The sequence below is a fragment of the Miniopterus schreibersii genome (genome assembly GCF_964146895.1).
Source record: "Miniopterus schreibersii genome assembly, chromosome: 7".
NCBI lineage: Eukaryota > Metazoa > Chordata > Mammalia > Chiroptera > Miniopteridae > Miniopterus > Miniopterus schreibersii.
This window is the reverse complement of record NC_138108.1, coordinates 32,738,914-32,755,788: the sequence shown is the minus strand read 5'-3', so window position 1 is coordinate 32,755,788 and position 16,875 is coordinate 32,738,914. Positions and strand designations below refer to the sequence as shown.

General features: G+C 35.3%; 1 protein-coding gene across 2 annotated transcripts in view; it reads left to right on the top strand.

Annotated features, from left to right (window-relative positions):
- ITGAV (integrin subunit alpha V) overlaps positions 1-15,945 on the top strand; it is a 75,436-nt gene extending 59,491 nt beyond the window's left edge. For both annotated transcript variants that reach the window (XM_081142670.1, XM_081142671.1), the window contains exons 19-30: positions 579-646; positions 1,312-1,459; positions 1,971-2,063; positions 3,994-4,073; positions 4,444-4,524; positions 5,220-5,325; positions 5,953-6,111; positions 6,776-6,889; positions 11,505-11,618; positions 11,719-11,826; positions 12,403-12,525; positions 12,771-15,945. In XM_081142670.1, the coding sequence (XP_080998796.1) occupies positions 579-646; positions 1,312-1,459; positions 1,971-2,063; positions 3,994-4,073; positions 4,444-4,524; positions 5,220-5,325; positions 5,953-6,111; positions 6,776-6,889; positions 11,505-11,618; positions 11,719-11,826; positions 12,403-12,525; positions 12,771-12,866 (1,290 nt within the window). In that variant the 3' untranslated portion in view covers positions 12,867-15,945. The remainder of the gene's footprint in view (positions 1-578; positions 647-1,311; positions 1,460-1,970; positions 2,064-3,993; positions 4,074-4,443; positions 4,525-5,219; positions 5,326-5,952; positions 6,112-6,775; positions 6,890-11,504; positions 11,619-11,718; positions 11,827-12,402; positions 12,526-12,770) is intronic.
- The last annotated feature ends 930 nt before the right edge of the window (positions 15,946-16,875 follow it).

Genomic DNA, 16,875 nt, shown 5'->3' with positions numbered 1-16,875 from the left:
GTTCGGGCGCTGGCTCCCCCGCTCCCTGAGAGGCCAACGTCACTGTGTCAGAACCTTGGCCTCCCTCTCCTTCCCCGGGGCCATGCGTGTGCCCCCATCGTCTTGCCCAGTGCCTGTCCCCTTTGCTTTGCTTATCTGAATTGCTGCTCTATTTCCATGGTGTTGCCAGAGGACTGGTCTGTAAGGAGAAACCCTAGAAGGGAGTTTATTTGCCCAAGAGCACGTAGCGTAGCCAGCAGCAGCTGAACCCCCGTTTCTTGACCGTTACTTTCTCCTGCCTGACACTTCATTCCAGAATCGTAGCAGCTTAATCTGAGATAGAGCCGAAAGGCTTGACTAATTGTATTATGTCCTATGAACCTTTCCCTTCCTTGTCCTTGACTCTTCACTGACCTATTTGAAAGTAAGTGGCAATGATTCCTTCTCCATTTAGGTATGCACATAAGCTGATAAATCTAAATCTATGCATGTGTGCATGTGTATAGTCATGCTCTTCACATATATTTTGTTACACAGCATGTGTGACCTGTATTGTTATCTTTTTCATGTGGAAAAAATAAATTGCCTTTCTTTTCTAGGCTCATATTCTCCTCGACTGTGGTGAAGACAATGTCTGTAAACCCAAACTGGAAGTTTCTGTAGATAGGTAAGGTTTGCTCCAAATAATAAACAGTGTAATAAGAACTTTAAATAGAAGAGCCCATGTTTCTACTCAAAGTAATAGTATATTTGAATGAGAATCAGTTATATTAGAGGATAATATGTGATTTTTTGTAATGGTAAAACTGTCAATATTGAGCTTTAAAAAAATACGCACTGTGTTTTTACTGGTTGTGTAGGCTGATGTAGACCTATTCCCATTCTTCATTGAGTAGTGTCCCAGAGTAACATCATATCTTCTTAAAGATACATTTTGTTATTGATATACTCCTAACTGAAGGAATCTGATTACCATTATATAATATATAAATTATAAGGAATTTTGTGAGAATCATGACAAATGATTCATTCAGTTTTTTGGGGGAAAAATCAGAGAATTAGTAAGTACATACAAAGAGATATAAAATTACTTCAGTAATAGATACGAATGAGAGTAATATACTAGTGGCATCAACATTTTTTTTGCTTAGAAAAGCATTGGATTTGCACCCAGTGTGCTATTTCCAGTTTTCTATTGAGCTGTGTAGTAGTCTTAAAATATCTTGAGATGCTGTTGAACATGTCAGTGCTATCCGTGCATTTGTTTCTTTGAACAGTCATGCTATTCCCATGCAGTCTTTTTTCATTGTCTAGATTTGTATTAACTTGCAGAGATCAAAAGAAGATCTATATTGGAGATGACAACCCTCTGACATTGATCGTTAAGGCTCAGAACCAAGGAGAAGGTGCCTATGAAGCTGAACTCATCGTGTCCATCCCACCGCAGGCTGATTTCATCGGGGTTGTCCGCAATAGTGAAGTAAGCAAACGGCCTCTTTATAGATCGATATGCACTCATAGGTCTCATTAACATTAATGATCTACTCCCCTATTTGGTGTAGCCATTCTACTTAAGGCTAAATTGCTAGACAGTAGAGTTCCTATCTTACATAATTCCTTTCAAGCCTAATACTTTGCCTAATGCATTGATATGACATTTTTAAGATTGCTAACTAAGTGCCTGAAACAAGGTCAGGTAGATAAAGTATCTGAGCCTGTCCATCAAATTATTTGTCAGAGGTAATGTGGTTATGTATCTAAGTCCTCAAGGGATCTTTTAGAAATATTTTTACATTTATATGTGGCAGTTGTATACAAGTATGGTTTCTGTCTTATCCATTTGCTCAAATAAGTGTATTTGCTTTGTAAAGAAGAAACTTAAATATCTAACTGCATGATATTGTCTAGGAACTTTTTAGTCTTATGACTTCTGCTTTTTTATTTTGGTTATTAATTTATTTTCCTTATAATTTTTTTTTTTTTGGTCAAAGGCCTTAGCAAGACTTTCCTGTGCATTTAAGACAGAAAACCAAACCCGCCAGGTGGTATGTGACCTCGGAAACCCGATGAAGGCTGGAACTCAAGTAAGACATTTTAATTGAATGGAATTATCTTCTAAAGAAAGTAGCACACTTATTTTTCTGTGGGTTTGTTCTATAGTGATTTTTTTAAAATAAACGCTTCAAAATGGTGTCTTTAAATCGGGTTTGATTTAAAGCACAGTAATTAGCAGAGTTTTGTTTAGTTTTGACTAAACAAATAAAATAATGGGTTGTGCTGTTAGGCTGTATTCAATAAACTGGCCTTTACACTACCTTCAGTTTGGTACATGGGTGAGAACATGGTTTAAGGACTGAAATTGTAACTTTGATATTTTAAAGTAATGCTTTAATGAATCCTCTAAGCTACTCTGACGAATAAATAACAAGACTGTCATTCTTAGGTGAGAGATTTTCTCATTAACTTGAAACCTATATGGTTGTCCCAGACAGAATCAAGGAGCACCTTGGTTGCATCAGGTAGTGGAGGAGGCAGAGCAGGAGCTTGAGAAGATGCACTCAGTGGGTTGCTTCCCAAATCCTCTAAGGAGTAAGCAAAATACAGGGTGGGGCAAAGGTAGGTTTATAGTTGTTTGTATGGGAAATAACATAATAATAATAATACAAGAGTAAACTGTTTCACATAGTCACAACTGTAAACCTACTTTTGCCCCACCCTGTATACTTTGTAGAATTCCTGATATCAAGGAAAAATGGCAGTATATTTTGTGTTACTTTTTACAGTAGATAGAGATATTGGTAATGTGAAAATCTGTGATAATATGGGGGTAAATATTCCATATTTTCCCTTAAACAACATCTCTCCTGGTAGATGTGGTTAAAGGGCACAAGTTTTTTTACTGTTAGCTCCTGGAGAGCTAGTGCACAGTACTGAGAATATACTGTAGATGATATAATATTGTATTATAATCATCAAACTTGCTGAGAGACTAGATCTTTTTTCCAACCACAAAAAAATGATAATTATGTGACATGATAGAGGTGCTAACTATCACTGTAAGAGCAACCCTATTACAGTTCATAAATGTATCAAATCATGTTCTATACTTTAAGTTTACACAACGTATATATCAAATATATTTTAAATATTTAAAAAAATATTCCATATTTCTTTAAGCACAGTTTTCGTTAAAAGTCTTTACTTATAGATCTGTGAGGTCTTAAGTAACAGGGCTTGAACAGAGTACCTGGAGTTGCATTTTTTTCTCATATATTTAGCACAATGTTTCATGAACAAGTTGAACTTACTTTTTATTTTTTCATATTCACATTCTCTCTAGCTTTTCCACTCACAGCTTATTCAGTATCGACGATTCCAGGTTATTTCAAATGGCCAACTCCAGGCTTTGTAAAGTGGGAGGCAGTTTGAAGTCCCCCCCGAAATGCCTTTTATGTGTCATATATGTGATTCCAAAAGCCTGTTTTCTCTTATCTTGTAACTCAGTTTTCTCTTTAAAATAACAGTTTTCCACCCTCAGAAGTTAGGATGCTTGGTGTTGATAGAGTTGTGAGCCGTGAGGAGAAATCCTGGTTCTGGTCCTACCTATGCCTTCTTTAGTCAAGTCCTCTCACGCCTGTAAATCATCCATTCCTCCTTCCTGCTCCATTAGCACAGGTTCAGTTGCTAGCTTCCTGTAACCAAATCATTGTGCATAATTACTTACTTTCATTGATTCAACATTTACTTTTGCATTTTTTGGTAAAGATAATTATTATAAGGAGATATACCTATAATTAAGAACTGTTGTTAAATAGAGTCCATTATATATTGGCCCAGGTATCTTAAAAGAGACTTGATAGAAAGATCAGATTTAATTATCTTTGTTACAATGCTTTCAGTTTATTGTAAGTTTAGAAAAACCCTATTGTAGGACATTCTTTTTTATTGGACACTGACATTTTACTAGTTAGATATTGCTTTAACTGACGTTACCATCTTTTCTTCCTCCCTCAGCTCTTAGCTGGTCTCCGTTTTAGTGTGCACCAGCAATCAGAGATGGATACTTCTGTGAAATTTGATTTACAAATCCAAAGGTATAAAAACAGCTTTTTCAGTTTATAATAACTATTGAGGAATATTTGTTATAAATATGCTGTGTAATATAATTTAATATGGAATAGAATAGACTAAAATTTTGTTCCTTGATTATACCATTTAAAAATCATTGTTTATATTGTAAGAATAAGTTTGTCAGTTTTTGAGTTTATAAAACAAAACTTAAAGTTAAGTAAAACTTGACCATCCTTTTGGGATTAAATGCTAATGAAAAGAATTGATTTATATGTTTTTAATTTCTTTGTTGCTTTTAATTTGTTCATTTTTAGTGTCACTGCTTTTGCTTCTGTATGATTTTGATGATGATTATGTTCAATTCAGTCCTAAGTGTATTCTTTTCTTTTTCAGCTCCAATCTTTTTGACAGAGTAAGCCCAGTGGTATCTTACAGAGTTGACCTTGCTGTTTTAGCTGCTGTTGAGATAAGAGGGTCAGTATGATTACTGAGTTGAGTATCTCATTCTCATGGTTAAAACTACTTTAAAAAGTAGTTACTTTTGCCCAGCTGGGCGTGGCTCAGCGGTTGAGCGCCGACCTAGGATCCAGGCAATCAGGGTTCGATTCCCGGTCAGGGCACATGCCCGTGTTGTGGGCTTGATCAATGACTCTCTCAAGTCATTGGTGTTTCTATCTCTCTCTCTCCCTCTCCTTTCCTCTCTCTGAAATCAATAAAGATATATTAAAAAAGAAAAAAAGTAGTTACTTTTTAAAAGTAACGCCAGGGCCCCCTAGCTACTTTTGGGTAGTAGGCGCTTCATGTTTGGTGATGGTGCACCAATGCTACAGCTTCTGTAGTGAGAAGGTTCTAGGTGTGTGTTCCAAATATTTATTTGGTTACCATCTGGCAATAAACCAGACTTGGCAGCAGCAGGCACAAAATAAGTGTACTCAACTTTTATTTTATGCAAATTGACATCAATTCACCTGTTATGTTAGAGTCAATAAATGGTAGTTTGTATGTTTACGCGCATGTGTATGTGTATACCTGTATAGGTTTTTTTCTTTTAAATATGTAGTGCTTTTTAAAAATCCTGCTTTTATTCATTTGGATACAGGGTACTCTAGAAAATGAACTGACTGTATCATTTTGATATTCATGGTAGGTTTTCTTTGGTCATTGTTTAGAGTCTCAAGTCCTGATCATATCTTTCTTCCGATTCCAAATTGGGAGCACAAGGAGAACCCTGAGACCGAAGAAGACGTTGGGCCAGTTATTCAGCACATCTATGAGGTTTGCAGTTGTTGGATTTAACTGATAGCCGGTAGACAGCCAACAAAGAGAGGAACAGATAGGCTACTTTTAAAAGACAAGCCTATTTAATTTTATGTAAATTATGCGTAGTTTAAGTATGCACCAGAGAGTTCTTTGAATTTTCTCCCCTATTATTCATAAGTTCATTTTTATTAGACAAGCAGCTTCAAGTGGTTAAAGAAAGCAGTTTATACAAATTGTTTGTTGTTTAAAACCAATTAGTTCTACTTGAATAAAACCAGTATGCCCTTGAGTATTTTCACATGGACATTTTGCAGTTCTGACTTAAAATTTAAAATGCCTATAGCAGATCATCAAAATCTGATTTCTGTAGGAAGAAAACTTTCTATACAATCTTTCATCAATAACATTTTCACATTTTCCTCTTCTGTTTATATTTTTATCCTAACACATTCTGCCCTGCACTTGAGGCAAATACTGAGTTTGATCTCTTTTGCATAATAATAGTCATGTTGTAATACTAGAGTAACTGTGGAAAACCTGCTGTTTCAAATCTTGTTGCTAGTGATTCCTAAAGTTGATGCAGGGAAACAATTCTAGAATAGATTTTTGCCCAGAACATTTACATTTTCTCTTCCTCATTAGCTGAGAAACAACGGCCCCAGTTCATTCAGCAAGGCAATGCTAAACCTTCAGTGGCCTTACAAGTATAACAACAACACCTTGTTGTACCTCCTCCAATATGACATTGATGGGCCCATGAACTGCGCTTCAGATATGGAGATCAACCCTTTGAGAATTAAGGTACCGGCTGCATGGCAGCTCTTCATATTGCTGTTTTATTGCTTTTTGAAAAAACCAACAAAAGAAATGCATGAAATAAAACAACCATTTTAATCCATAAACCCATTCTGCAAAAATATTTTAGTTTACAAACGGTACACTGGGATTAAATTGTTTATTTATATAATGAGTGAGGATTCATCCTATGAAGTCCTAGTGAACCATATGGACACCCTGTGGTGTTCAGTGAGCCTCAGGAGATATTTTTCAGTGACCCAATTTGACTTTGGTTCCATCACATTGTGATTTGTCCACATATAACGTTGTGACATTGTGCCAAGGGTGCTTTGTTGCTGAAATTTTTGTCTTTGGGGATAAGATACATTTTATTGCTGGTTCTCTTGACTTAGTGACCTAGAAAAATGCCATTTTATGGAATTCTGTATACTTTTGGATATAGTCATCTCCATCCTAGTACGTTTATGGCCCCCTGTGAAATTTCAGGCTCTTTCAGTGTGTTTTATCAGTTTCCCCAATTGGCTATGCAAAGGGAGAAAAATCATGGCCAGGCATAGGTAACTTTTTCAGTCACTATGTTTCAATTACATATAACAGTTTATGTGAAAATGTCAATGTAAAATGTTTTCCATTATTATTTATCCTCAGTTTATTAATGTAATCCTAGGTCTCAAATTCACAAATAGCCGAGAGGAATGACACTGTTGCTGGGCAAGGTGACCGGAACCATCTCATCACCAAGCGAGACCTCACCCAGAGTGAAGGAGATGTTCACACTTTGGTAAGTGCCATTTCGACAACAAGCACGTTAAACATTTAAAAATGTGTGGTTATGGAACTGATGCCAGAGAACTTTCAAAAATAACAACAGCTGTGCTCGAAAGAACTACATATATTTTTATACCATTCAGTTCTCTTACTTTTCTTGTTCCTAGTCAAATTAATGCCAGATTTTCTTTAAACGATCTATTTCTGTAGATTGCTAATAAAAATATTTTCTGTTCTAACTTTTTTGTTCTGACTGTACTCCTTTAACTGACCTCTTTCTTGGTCTCACCCTAATCTTTGAGGCTTTGGTGAAATACTGCGAGACCTCAACAAAAGTATATTGCAAGAATAATTAGCATTTTGATTTACTTTTGTTGAGTCAGCCTATATAATGACAGTTATAAAGTATGCTTACTGGTTAAGTTTTTGAAATTTAACAGTTCTGAAAACCATCAAGTAGCAGAGAATCTGGAATAGTGTTTATGTTCATTAGCGATCACCGGTTATTTTCATATCATCAGATTCCATGGTCCTTCTTAGTTCTCTGCAATTCAACTGCTCAGTGACTTTCTGCACAATAAATCACTTCCTCCGCTGTGAATCACTCCTCATTCACTTCTAGGACACTGCGCTCTTCTGGAGCTCCACCTAGCACAACTGGCTACTTATTAATCTCCATTTCCAGGCTTTTAAACAAGATAGTGTTCCAGGGCTTAGGGCCCAGGTTTCTTGTTTGCACTACCTCCATTCATTCATTCATTAGCTCTGTGCTGTTCAGTATTATAGACACCAGCCACATTTCAGGGGTTCACTAGCCACATGTGGCTAGTGGCTACTGCTTCGGCAAATACGGATATCTCCATATTGATTGTCTCATCACTGTAGAAGGTTCTGCCTTGCAGCGCAGCACTGGATGGTCTCATTCACTCCTGTGGCTGTAAAGACCGCCTCTGTGCGGATGACTTTGGTTTACATTTCCAACCTGATCCTCTGCATCAAACTCCACACTCCATTTTCCAACCTCCTACTGGAACTCCTCTTAATATTTATTTACTAGGAGTCTTAAACTTATTTCTAAGAACATACCCTTGAGTTCTCCCAACTCTGCTCTTTCTATAGTGTTCCACAGTTTTGTAATATTAATTCCATTCTCTGTCCAAAACCTGGACATCATGCGTGACTCCTATCTTCTTTTTAAACCTCACATCCTGTATTTCAGCAAATTCTATCAATACCTACTTTCAGAATACCTGAATCTAGCCCTTTTCACCTATTCTACCACTGCCACACCTAACCCAGGTCGCCTTCCTCTCTCACTGGGACTATTGCTAAGCCTCTAGTTGGAGACCATATTTCTGCCCTTTTCCCCACGACAGTTTATTTGCCACACAGAAGCCACAGTGATCCGCAGAAGCCATAGGTCGTGTTAGGTCACTCCAGTGCCTTCCCATCTGACTCAGAGAAAACTAGAACCTGAAAGGCCTTTAAGTCCAAAGTGATGAAGGCTCTTTGGCCTTGGGCCTGTGTTTCCTCTCCTTCCTCCGCTCCTCCCATTTTTGACTCTCTTGCTTTTCACTGGACAGACAGCCCCAGGCATGTTTCCAGGATTTGAAACTTGCTCTCCTGTCTGCCTGCAGTGCTCTTTGTCCAGATATCCCTGCGGCTTACTTCCCTGTCTCCTTCTGGTCCTAACTGACAGATTACACAGGACCTTCCCGACCCCGCATGTGAATAGAAATTACTCTCTACCCGCCCCACTTTGACCCCATACTGTCTGTCTTCCTACTGAATTACATCTTTAAAAAAATTGAGATAAAACTTACATAATATAAAATTCCCTATTTTAACCATTTTAATGTGTACGATTTAGTGATTTTTAGTGTATTCACATTGCGCAACCACCATCATTATCTCATTCCAGAACATTTCATCACTTCAAAAAGAAGCGCTGTACCTGTTGGGCAGTCGCTACCCATTTCCCCTACCACCAGCCCTGGCAACCACTAGTCTACTTTCTGTCTAAGAATTTGTCTGTTCTGGACATTTCATATAAATAAAGTCAAATAGCATGTGGTCTTTTGTGTTTGGCTTCTTTGATTTAGCATAATGTTTTTAAGGCTCACCATGTTGTAGCATGTATTAGTATTTCAGTGTTGTTTTTATGACTAAATATTCCATTCTTTGGATATGTCACATTTTGTTTATCCAGTCATCGGTTGATGAACATTTGAGTTGTTTCCATTTTTTGCCTGTTTTGAACATTCATGCATAAGTCTTTGTGTGAACATGTTTTCACTTCTCTTAGGGATAAACCTAGGAGTGCAGTTGCTGGGTCATATGGGGATTCTGTTTAGCTTTTAAGGAATTGCTGAACTGTTTTCAAAGTGGTTGCATCATTTTACATTCCCAACTGGCAGTGTGTGAGGGTTCTAACATCTCCTCATCCTTGCCTTCCCTTGCTATTGACTTTAAAACATATATATATTTTTTTACCGTCATCCTTGTCAGTGTGAAGTGGTATCTCATTTGTTTTATTTGTATTTCCCTAATGACTAATGATACTGAGCATCTTTTCATCTGTATGTCTTCTTTTGAGAGATTTCTAGTCAAATCCTTTTTTTATTTTTAAATTTCATTTGCCTTTATAACAGAGTCATAATTCTTTATATATTCTATATACTACCCTTATCAGAACTATGATTGCACATATTTTCTCTCATTCTGTAAGTTGTCTTTTCAGTTTCTTGATGCAAATTTTTTGTATCCTTTGATGCAATTTTTTAAAAGTTTGAAGTCCAAATTTCTTCTCTTTTCTTTTTTTAAACTCTCACCAAAATGACTTACTTGTATTTCTGATGGAAACAGTGAGTGGTAATTCATGGTACTTGTTAATTTGTCCAGACACGAAAGAAGGTGTATGAACTCAGTAAATGCTTTTTTGAGGATAGGCCCGTTCAGCAAAATCCAGTACTGTTCCTTCAGTACTTTATAAATGGAATTTTCTTCTGCTTGTATCCATTTCTATTTTCTCAAGTCTCTTTCTTCTCTTGTTGTTTGTACTTTTGCTGTCATATTTAAGAAACCATTGTCTAACTCAAGGTTCTGAAGATTTACACCTAAGTTTTCTACGTCTTATACTTTTAGCTCTTACATTTACATCTCTCTCCCCCTTAAATGGTCTTGGCAGCTTGTTGAAAATGCATTGACCATAAATGTATGGGTTTATTTCTGGCCTGCCAATTCTATTCCATTGAGCTACACATGTATACTTATGCCAGTTCCAGATTGTTTGAATATTGTATCTTTGCCTCAGGTTTTGAAATTGGGGAGTGTATGTCCTCCAACATTTTCTTTTTTAAGATTGCTTTGATTATTTGAAGTCCCTTGTAAATTTATATTCATATAAAATTCCATGTGAATTTTTGAATCGCCTTGTCAGTTTTTACCAAAAAAAAGGTAGTTAGAATTTTGGTAGAGAATTTATTGGATCTATCAATTTGGGAGTATTGCCATCTTAAGTTTTTCAGATCTCGATCATGAGATATCTTTGTGTTTATGTCTCCTTTAATTTCTTTCAAAAACATTTTACGTTTTAAGTGTATAAGTCTTGTACTTCCTTGGTTAAAGTACTTCCACATGTTTTATTAATTTTAATGCTATTTTAAATAGAAGTCTTAATTTTAAGTTATTTAATTTTTAGATTTTTCAGTGCTATAGAAATACAACTCATTTGTATATTAATCTTATATTCTGTACTTGCTCATTAGCTCTCATAGTTTTATTGTGAATTCTTTAGTGTTTTGTATGTATAAGATCCTGTCACCTATGAATAGAGATAGCTTTACATTTTCCTTTCCAATCTGGATACTTTTTAAAAAAATTTTTCTTAATTGCACTGGCTGGAACCTTCTGAACAATGTTGAATAAAAATGTTGTGAGTGGGCACCTTTGTCTTGTTCCTGATCTTAGGGGAAAAACATCCATTCTTACCATTAAGTATAATGTTAGCTGTAGACTTTTCATAGATTCCCTGTATCAGGTCAAGAAAGCTTGCTTCTACTCCGGTTCATCAACTGGAGGTGCCACTTACTAGATGGCATTGTTGTGAGGAGTGTGCGTGTGATGTGTCTAGTGCAGGTTAGCCAGCACAGAGATAGATGACGTGAATATTTGTTACCTTTGGCTGCCTGCCTTTAAGTTACTGATAAAAACACTGAATGTAGCAAAGATTACCAGCATGGCACTTGATTCTTACATTGAATAACTGTTAAAGATTCAGTTTCTTTTTTTTTTTTAAACGGATATTGTGGTCTGATTTTCATGTCTTATAAAATCATCGTGCTCTGGGTTTGCTCAGAATGTTGAGAACCTAGACATAAAAATAAATATCTTAAATTTATAGATCTTATCCTTCTATAACAAATTACATAAAAACCTACTCCTTTAGAACAAAAAGCATTCATAGACTCTAATATCAGCCTGTTCATTTTTAACATTATTCCTATAAGGCAAAAGAATATGCGTCATCTCTTTGGCCTTCACATGAAATGAATATAATGTCTGGTTTTCAAAAGTTGAAGAGATGACAGAATAACCTTTTCTTGTAAGTAAATATCTTGTTTTGGCAGGGTTGTGGAATTGCTGAGTGCTTGAAGATCGTCTGCCAGGTTGGACGACTAGACAGAGGAAAGAGCGCAATCCTGTATGTAAAGTCTCTCCTGTGGACTGAGACCTTTATGAATGTAAGTGCACAGATGCAGCATTTTTAAAGTTACTCATTTTTTCAAAGACATAAGAAAAATCTGACACCTAGGAAATCATTTCATTGTTACTTCCATACAGAAGGAAAACCAGAATCATTCATACTCTCTGAAGTCATCTGCTTCATTTAATGTCATCGAGTTTCCTTATAAGAACCTTCCAATTGAGGATATCTCTAACTCCACATTAGTAAGTCATTGATTTGGGGGAATGGACTAAATTAAAATTTTAATTTATTTTAAATAATGACAGTTTAACTATCTTGATAATTTAAAGTAAGAGTTATTTAATAGGATTATAAGTTAATTTAATATTATTATTTTACTCTCTCACCCCAGAATTATTAAAGGTAGACCTTTTACTTTAGCATCTTGTCCTGTGTAAGAGATTTTTAGTATTGACTGAATTTCATGGGCGAAATTTTGGCACTTTTTCTCCATAAAGTTAGAAAGTTGGAAAATTAACTGTAAGAAGTGAAGGCATTTTAATAAAGATCTTTAATTTGAGGGTCAAAAATGGGACCAACACATAAACTGGATTGGATTATCTAAAAATCATTTCAGAGGTGACCAGAAGTTCACCTGTTTGGGGGAGTTTTATGTGTGTATGTGTCTGCTGTAGATACCATATATATCATCATAAATTGTCATACACAAGAAAAAGAATGTGAATACCATTAAAATAAAATACAGTAGGCATTCAGATAGTTGTCGAATAAGTCAGTGAACTATTTTTAAGGCTCAAAAACTTCTTTTCCCCTGACAGGTTACCACTAATGTCACCTGGGGCATTCAGCCAGCGCCCATGCCTGTGCCTGTGTGGGTGATCATTTTAGCAGTTCTAGCAGGACTGTTGTTACTGGCTGTTTTGGTGTTTGTGATGTACAGGGTAAGGAATGAACTTAGAAAAGAGGGGGGAAGGAGGGGAAGCAGAACAAAAGGGGAAGGGAGCAGAGGAAGGAGGAGGGTGGAAGGGAAGGAAGGGGAGGGGAAGGGATCTTTGATGATGCTGCGTGGTGAGCATTGCATGTTATTTGAAGGAAGAAAGGTTCTTGGTGATGATACAGTCACCTAGAATACTTTTAATATTCTTCACTGATATTGCAGTAATGTTAGTTTTTCTTCAACTGACAGATGGGCTTTTTTAAACGTGTTCGGCCACCTCAAGAGGAACAAGAAAGGGAACAGCTTCAACCTCATGAAAATGGTGAAGGAAACTCGGAAACTTAACTGTGATTTTTTTTAAGTTATGCTACATCCTGACCATGACAATTACCAATGTCACTATAGATTGCAATTTCCTTCGTGAGGACTAAAATTCTAAGACTTTCCTGCTGACCCATTGGTATTAACCACAGAATGAGAGCAATATCTTGTCAACCTTTTCGTTATAAAAAAGTTCAGACATACGTTTAATACAATCCACTGACTTGTGTTTTTAGGTATTTAAATAATAAAATTTCAAGTGATAGTTCTTTAATGTACATAAGACAGGTGGTGCCTGAGTTACCACTTTATGTAAAATAGTACCTTCTATAATGACTGTTTCTGGTTTGTATGTTGTATTTTGTTGTTTGTTGTTGTTGTTGTTCTAAAGCAATTCATATCTGGACCTTAGCATCCACATCGTTTGTACAGGTACTTAATGTTAATACACATTACACTACAGTTGAGTTTTCAAGTTACTAAAGACTTTATAACTCCATGAACTTAGATTTTAATATTACCTACATGGTAAAGTTAAAAAAAGACCCCATCAAAGTTCTTTCCTGTAATAGATAGGTATACTATTTTGTTTTAATATGAAATTGGGTACATGCTATTAAATTTTTATTTATATTTAATCCAAAACCCATTTTATTATTATTTTTTAATCTTCACCCAAGGATATTTTTCCCATTGCTTTTCAGAGAGAGTGGAAGGGAGAAGGAAAGAGAAAGAGAGAGATACATCGACATGAGAGAGAGACATTGATTGGTTGCCTCCTTACACACGCCCCGACTGGGGCCTGGGATCGAGTCTGCAACCCAGGTATATACCCTTGGCTGGAATCGAACCTGGGACCCTTCAGTCTGCAGGCCAATGCTCTTACCACTGAGCCAGACCGGCTAGGGCCATTGTATTACATTTTAATTATTTAAGTTGTATTTCAAATCTTTTAAGTCAACCTATACTAAAAATTAGTTCTTAAATAAAAAATGCCTCTTTTGTATAATAGATTAATTTCAGCTAAACATCATGATGCTTAAGGCCATATGGCGTTGGAAATCATTTCCAAAGTACATTTATTCCATCATATTAGTCTGGCCATTTACAAAAACATACGCAGTTTAATTTAAAAAAACTATGTTTGTAGTTCTTTGATAGAGTTGCTTATTAATAGTATGTTTTTAGATTAGATCAAGAGTTTTTAGTTGGAATTAATTTATTTTCCTCCTATATATGTATTTTTTTCTTGTATTTCCAAAACTGTTACTGAGAACAGGTCAAGATCAATGAGGAATCTTTACAACCTACAGGAATCTGCACCCAATCCCTCAACCCCATGAGAAATGCTTGGAATTGAGATCCTTACATTAGCAATAGCATGATGCTACTTACATGATATTACCTCATTTTGAGCAGGGTGTAATGTGTAAAACCAGTCTCAGCTCTCAAAATAACTTTTAAAAGGTACTTTTATAAGTAATTCAAGTTACTGGAAACATTTTAAAATTTTCTTAGGTTTATTACCGTAAATAACTTTTCTAAGACTTTTTTGTAAAAGCTGCAGATAGTTTTATATGTCGGTACGATGATAAATTTTCTAGAGGAATATGTGATTTATTCACAGTTCCTCAAAGCCTGGGGATGACATAACTATTTTTGTGCAATTACATCATGCTATGCATTAGAAATTGAGGGTTTGATAGCTTTTTAACTGCTGTTTTTATTAAGCAGTGATAAATGTTTCCTCTAAATAATTGAATACTTTTCTGTTTGAAAAACAATTGAAATTTATCTTGCCATGTCTTTTGTTATAATTCCCTACACAAGTGGCTGTAGTCATAAAATAGAGGCACATATAGATGAGTTATACAAGTTAGAACATTGACAAGACCCTCTATTTAGCTGGAATGAATTTCAAAATTAATAGATTTTGTAATATAGATTTTATTAGTAACTTAAAAGATCTTAGTCATATACAGTAAGTATTTTTATTACCAATAAATTTAACTTTTTTAAAGAAAAAATATTTTTTATCCTAGGGTCTGCCACCAGACAGTCACTAAATTGTTCTATAATAACTTTCATCTTTACCTGTTTTCCCATGTACTAAAAGTCTTCCTGAAAATACATATTGGATAGAAGTTATACCTCTATTCCAAGGTATAATCATGTATAGGAGATTGAAGGATGTTGTCATTGGAATGTAACATGATGACTTAAATTGTCTTTATGAATTGTAGTTGTAGGCAATAGTATTTTCTTTTAAAAATGAAAGTTTTTACCTCTAAACAATATGGTAAAAGAATAATTTAAGAGCCTACTCTTTGAGGAGAATATTTGGATTATCTTTACCCTAAAGTAGCATGTGACTATATTTGGTTAAAGTGTCAAAAAAATAATCCTATGAAAACTATTTTAATTTTCTAATATTTTAAATACTATCATGTGATTTATTGAGAGTTAAAATCCATTTTGAGTATAAAATTTTTATCTGATTCAGTTTAAAAACATGAGTGAGGTAGATAATATTTAAATCATTTGATATTGGTGAGAAATATTGTTGATTTCTCATATAGGAATTTATTTCAGAATTGATATTTTGAAAAATATTTGCATGAGAGACATTCTTTATTTTTCTTCCCTTTCCCTTTCTCTTGTGATTAGTAGTATAATTCTGATTGAGTTCTTAATTCTGAAGTGTAAAACAATTAATCAAAATGTTAGTGCCACAATTATATCTATGTTATGAAACTACTTACTCATAGTAAATTCTCATTAATGCTTATATTTATATAAAGAGAAAATTTAAGTGTTAAGAAGAGACTATACTGGCTTCTTTAAAGGGGCTGTGAAAGATTTTTAATACTGAACTATGACCCTATGAGAGAGATTTATGTGGCAAGAGTATAGTATATAAGAGGTCAGCTGGGTTTATAAGGCAAACAGAATTTGTAAATCGGTAGAAGTTTATCTGTTGCAGAATGTAGTGCCAAGCATGGTGAAGACTAAGTCATTCTTGGGATACCTGGGTATGACCATTGCCTTTCTCGGTGTCACCTTGTTTGTACTCTTGGGTAGCTTGTTTGTGTGGTAGTTTGATAAATAAGAAAAAAATATAAAATTTGAAAATTGAATGTAAGATCAAAAATGGTAAATGAAATGACTTAATACTCAGTGTTTTGGAAAGTTATTCCTTTTCACTTGTTGGGAGGCTAGTTGGGATGAAGAACCTGTGGACATGCAGCATGCATATATGCTTATGTTTCATTGTAATTTCTGACACATAATGAATTCCCTGAGAGAGGTACTGAATCTTTCATTTTTGTTGTCACTCTTCTCAAGTGCAATATAACAATGTAACCAAACCCAGATAATTTTGGAGGCATTATTAATTTAGTAAACCCTAATCTAAATGGAACTGTATTAATATTTTGTTAGCAGGAAGGAGTGATTCTGCTATGGACATACAAATGAAGTTATTTACTCATAGAAGGTCCATTCTACATTTTATTTCAGCCAGACATGAACTATTCCCTACTAGTTTTGAAACACTTTGGAATCTCTTAAAGTATCTTGGAAGCTGTGTATATCAAATTAGTTTGCTACCTAAGTAACATAGGTTTTCTTTCTTTAGCTTTTCTTGTGATCACCCACATTGGGTGAGATATAAAATGTGTTCTAAAATTTGTCATTTTCTAACTTGATTTGCATTTGTGAAAACTGGTACAATGTTCTCCTTAGTGTCCAGTGTGTAACTTGTGACTGTACAATAAACTTGAGCATATGGTGCCGCCTTTGTGTATAGACTATTTTCTTTCTGTGGTGGTGTTTTGTTTTTCGTTCGCATGAGCAGGCAATAATGCCCTAAAAGGAGGACCTCAGAGAGATGACACATCTCTCTAAACATCTGAATTCTTAAGAGTGTTAGTTATTTGAAAAAAGGTAACACAAAAGAATTGTGTTAGAGCAATAGAATTTATCCAAACTGAAACACAAAGGGAGGGAGGGAGGGAGGGAGGGAGGGAGGGAG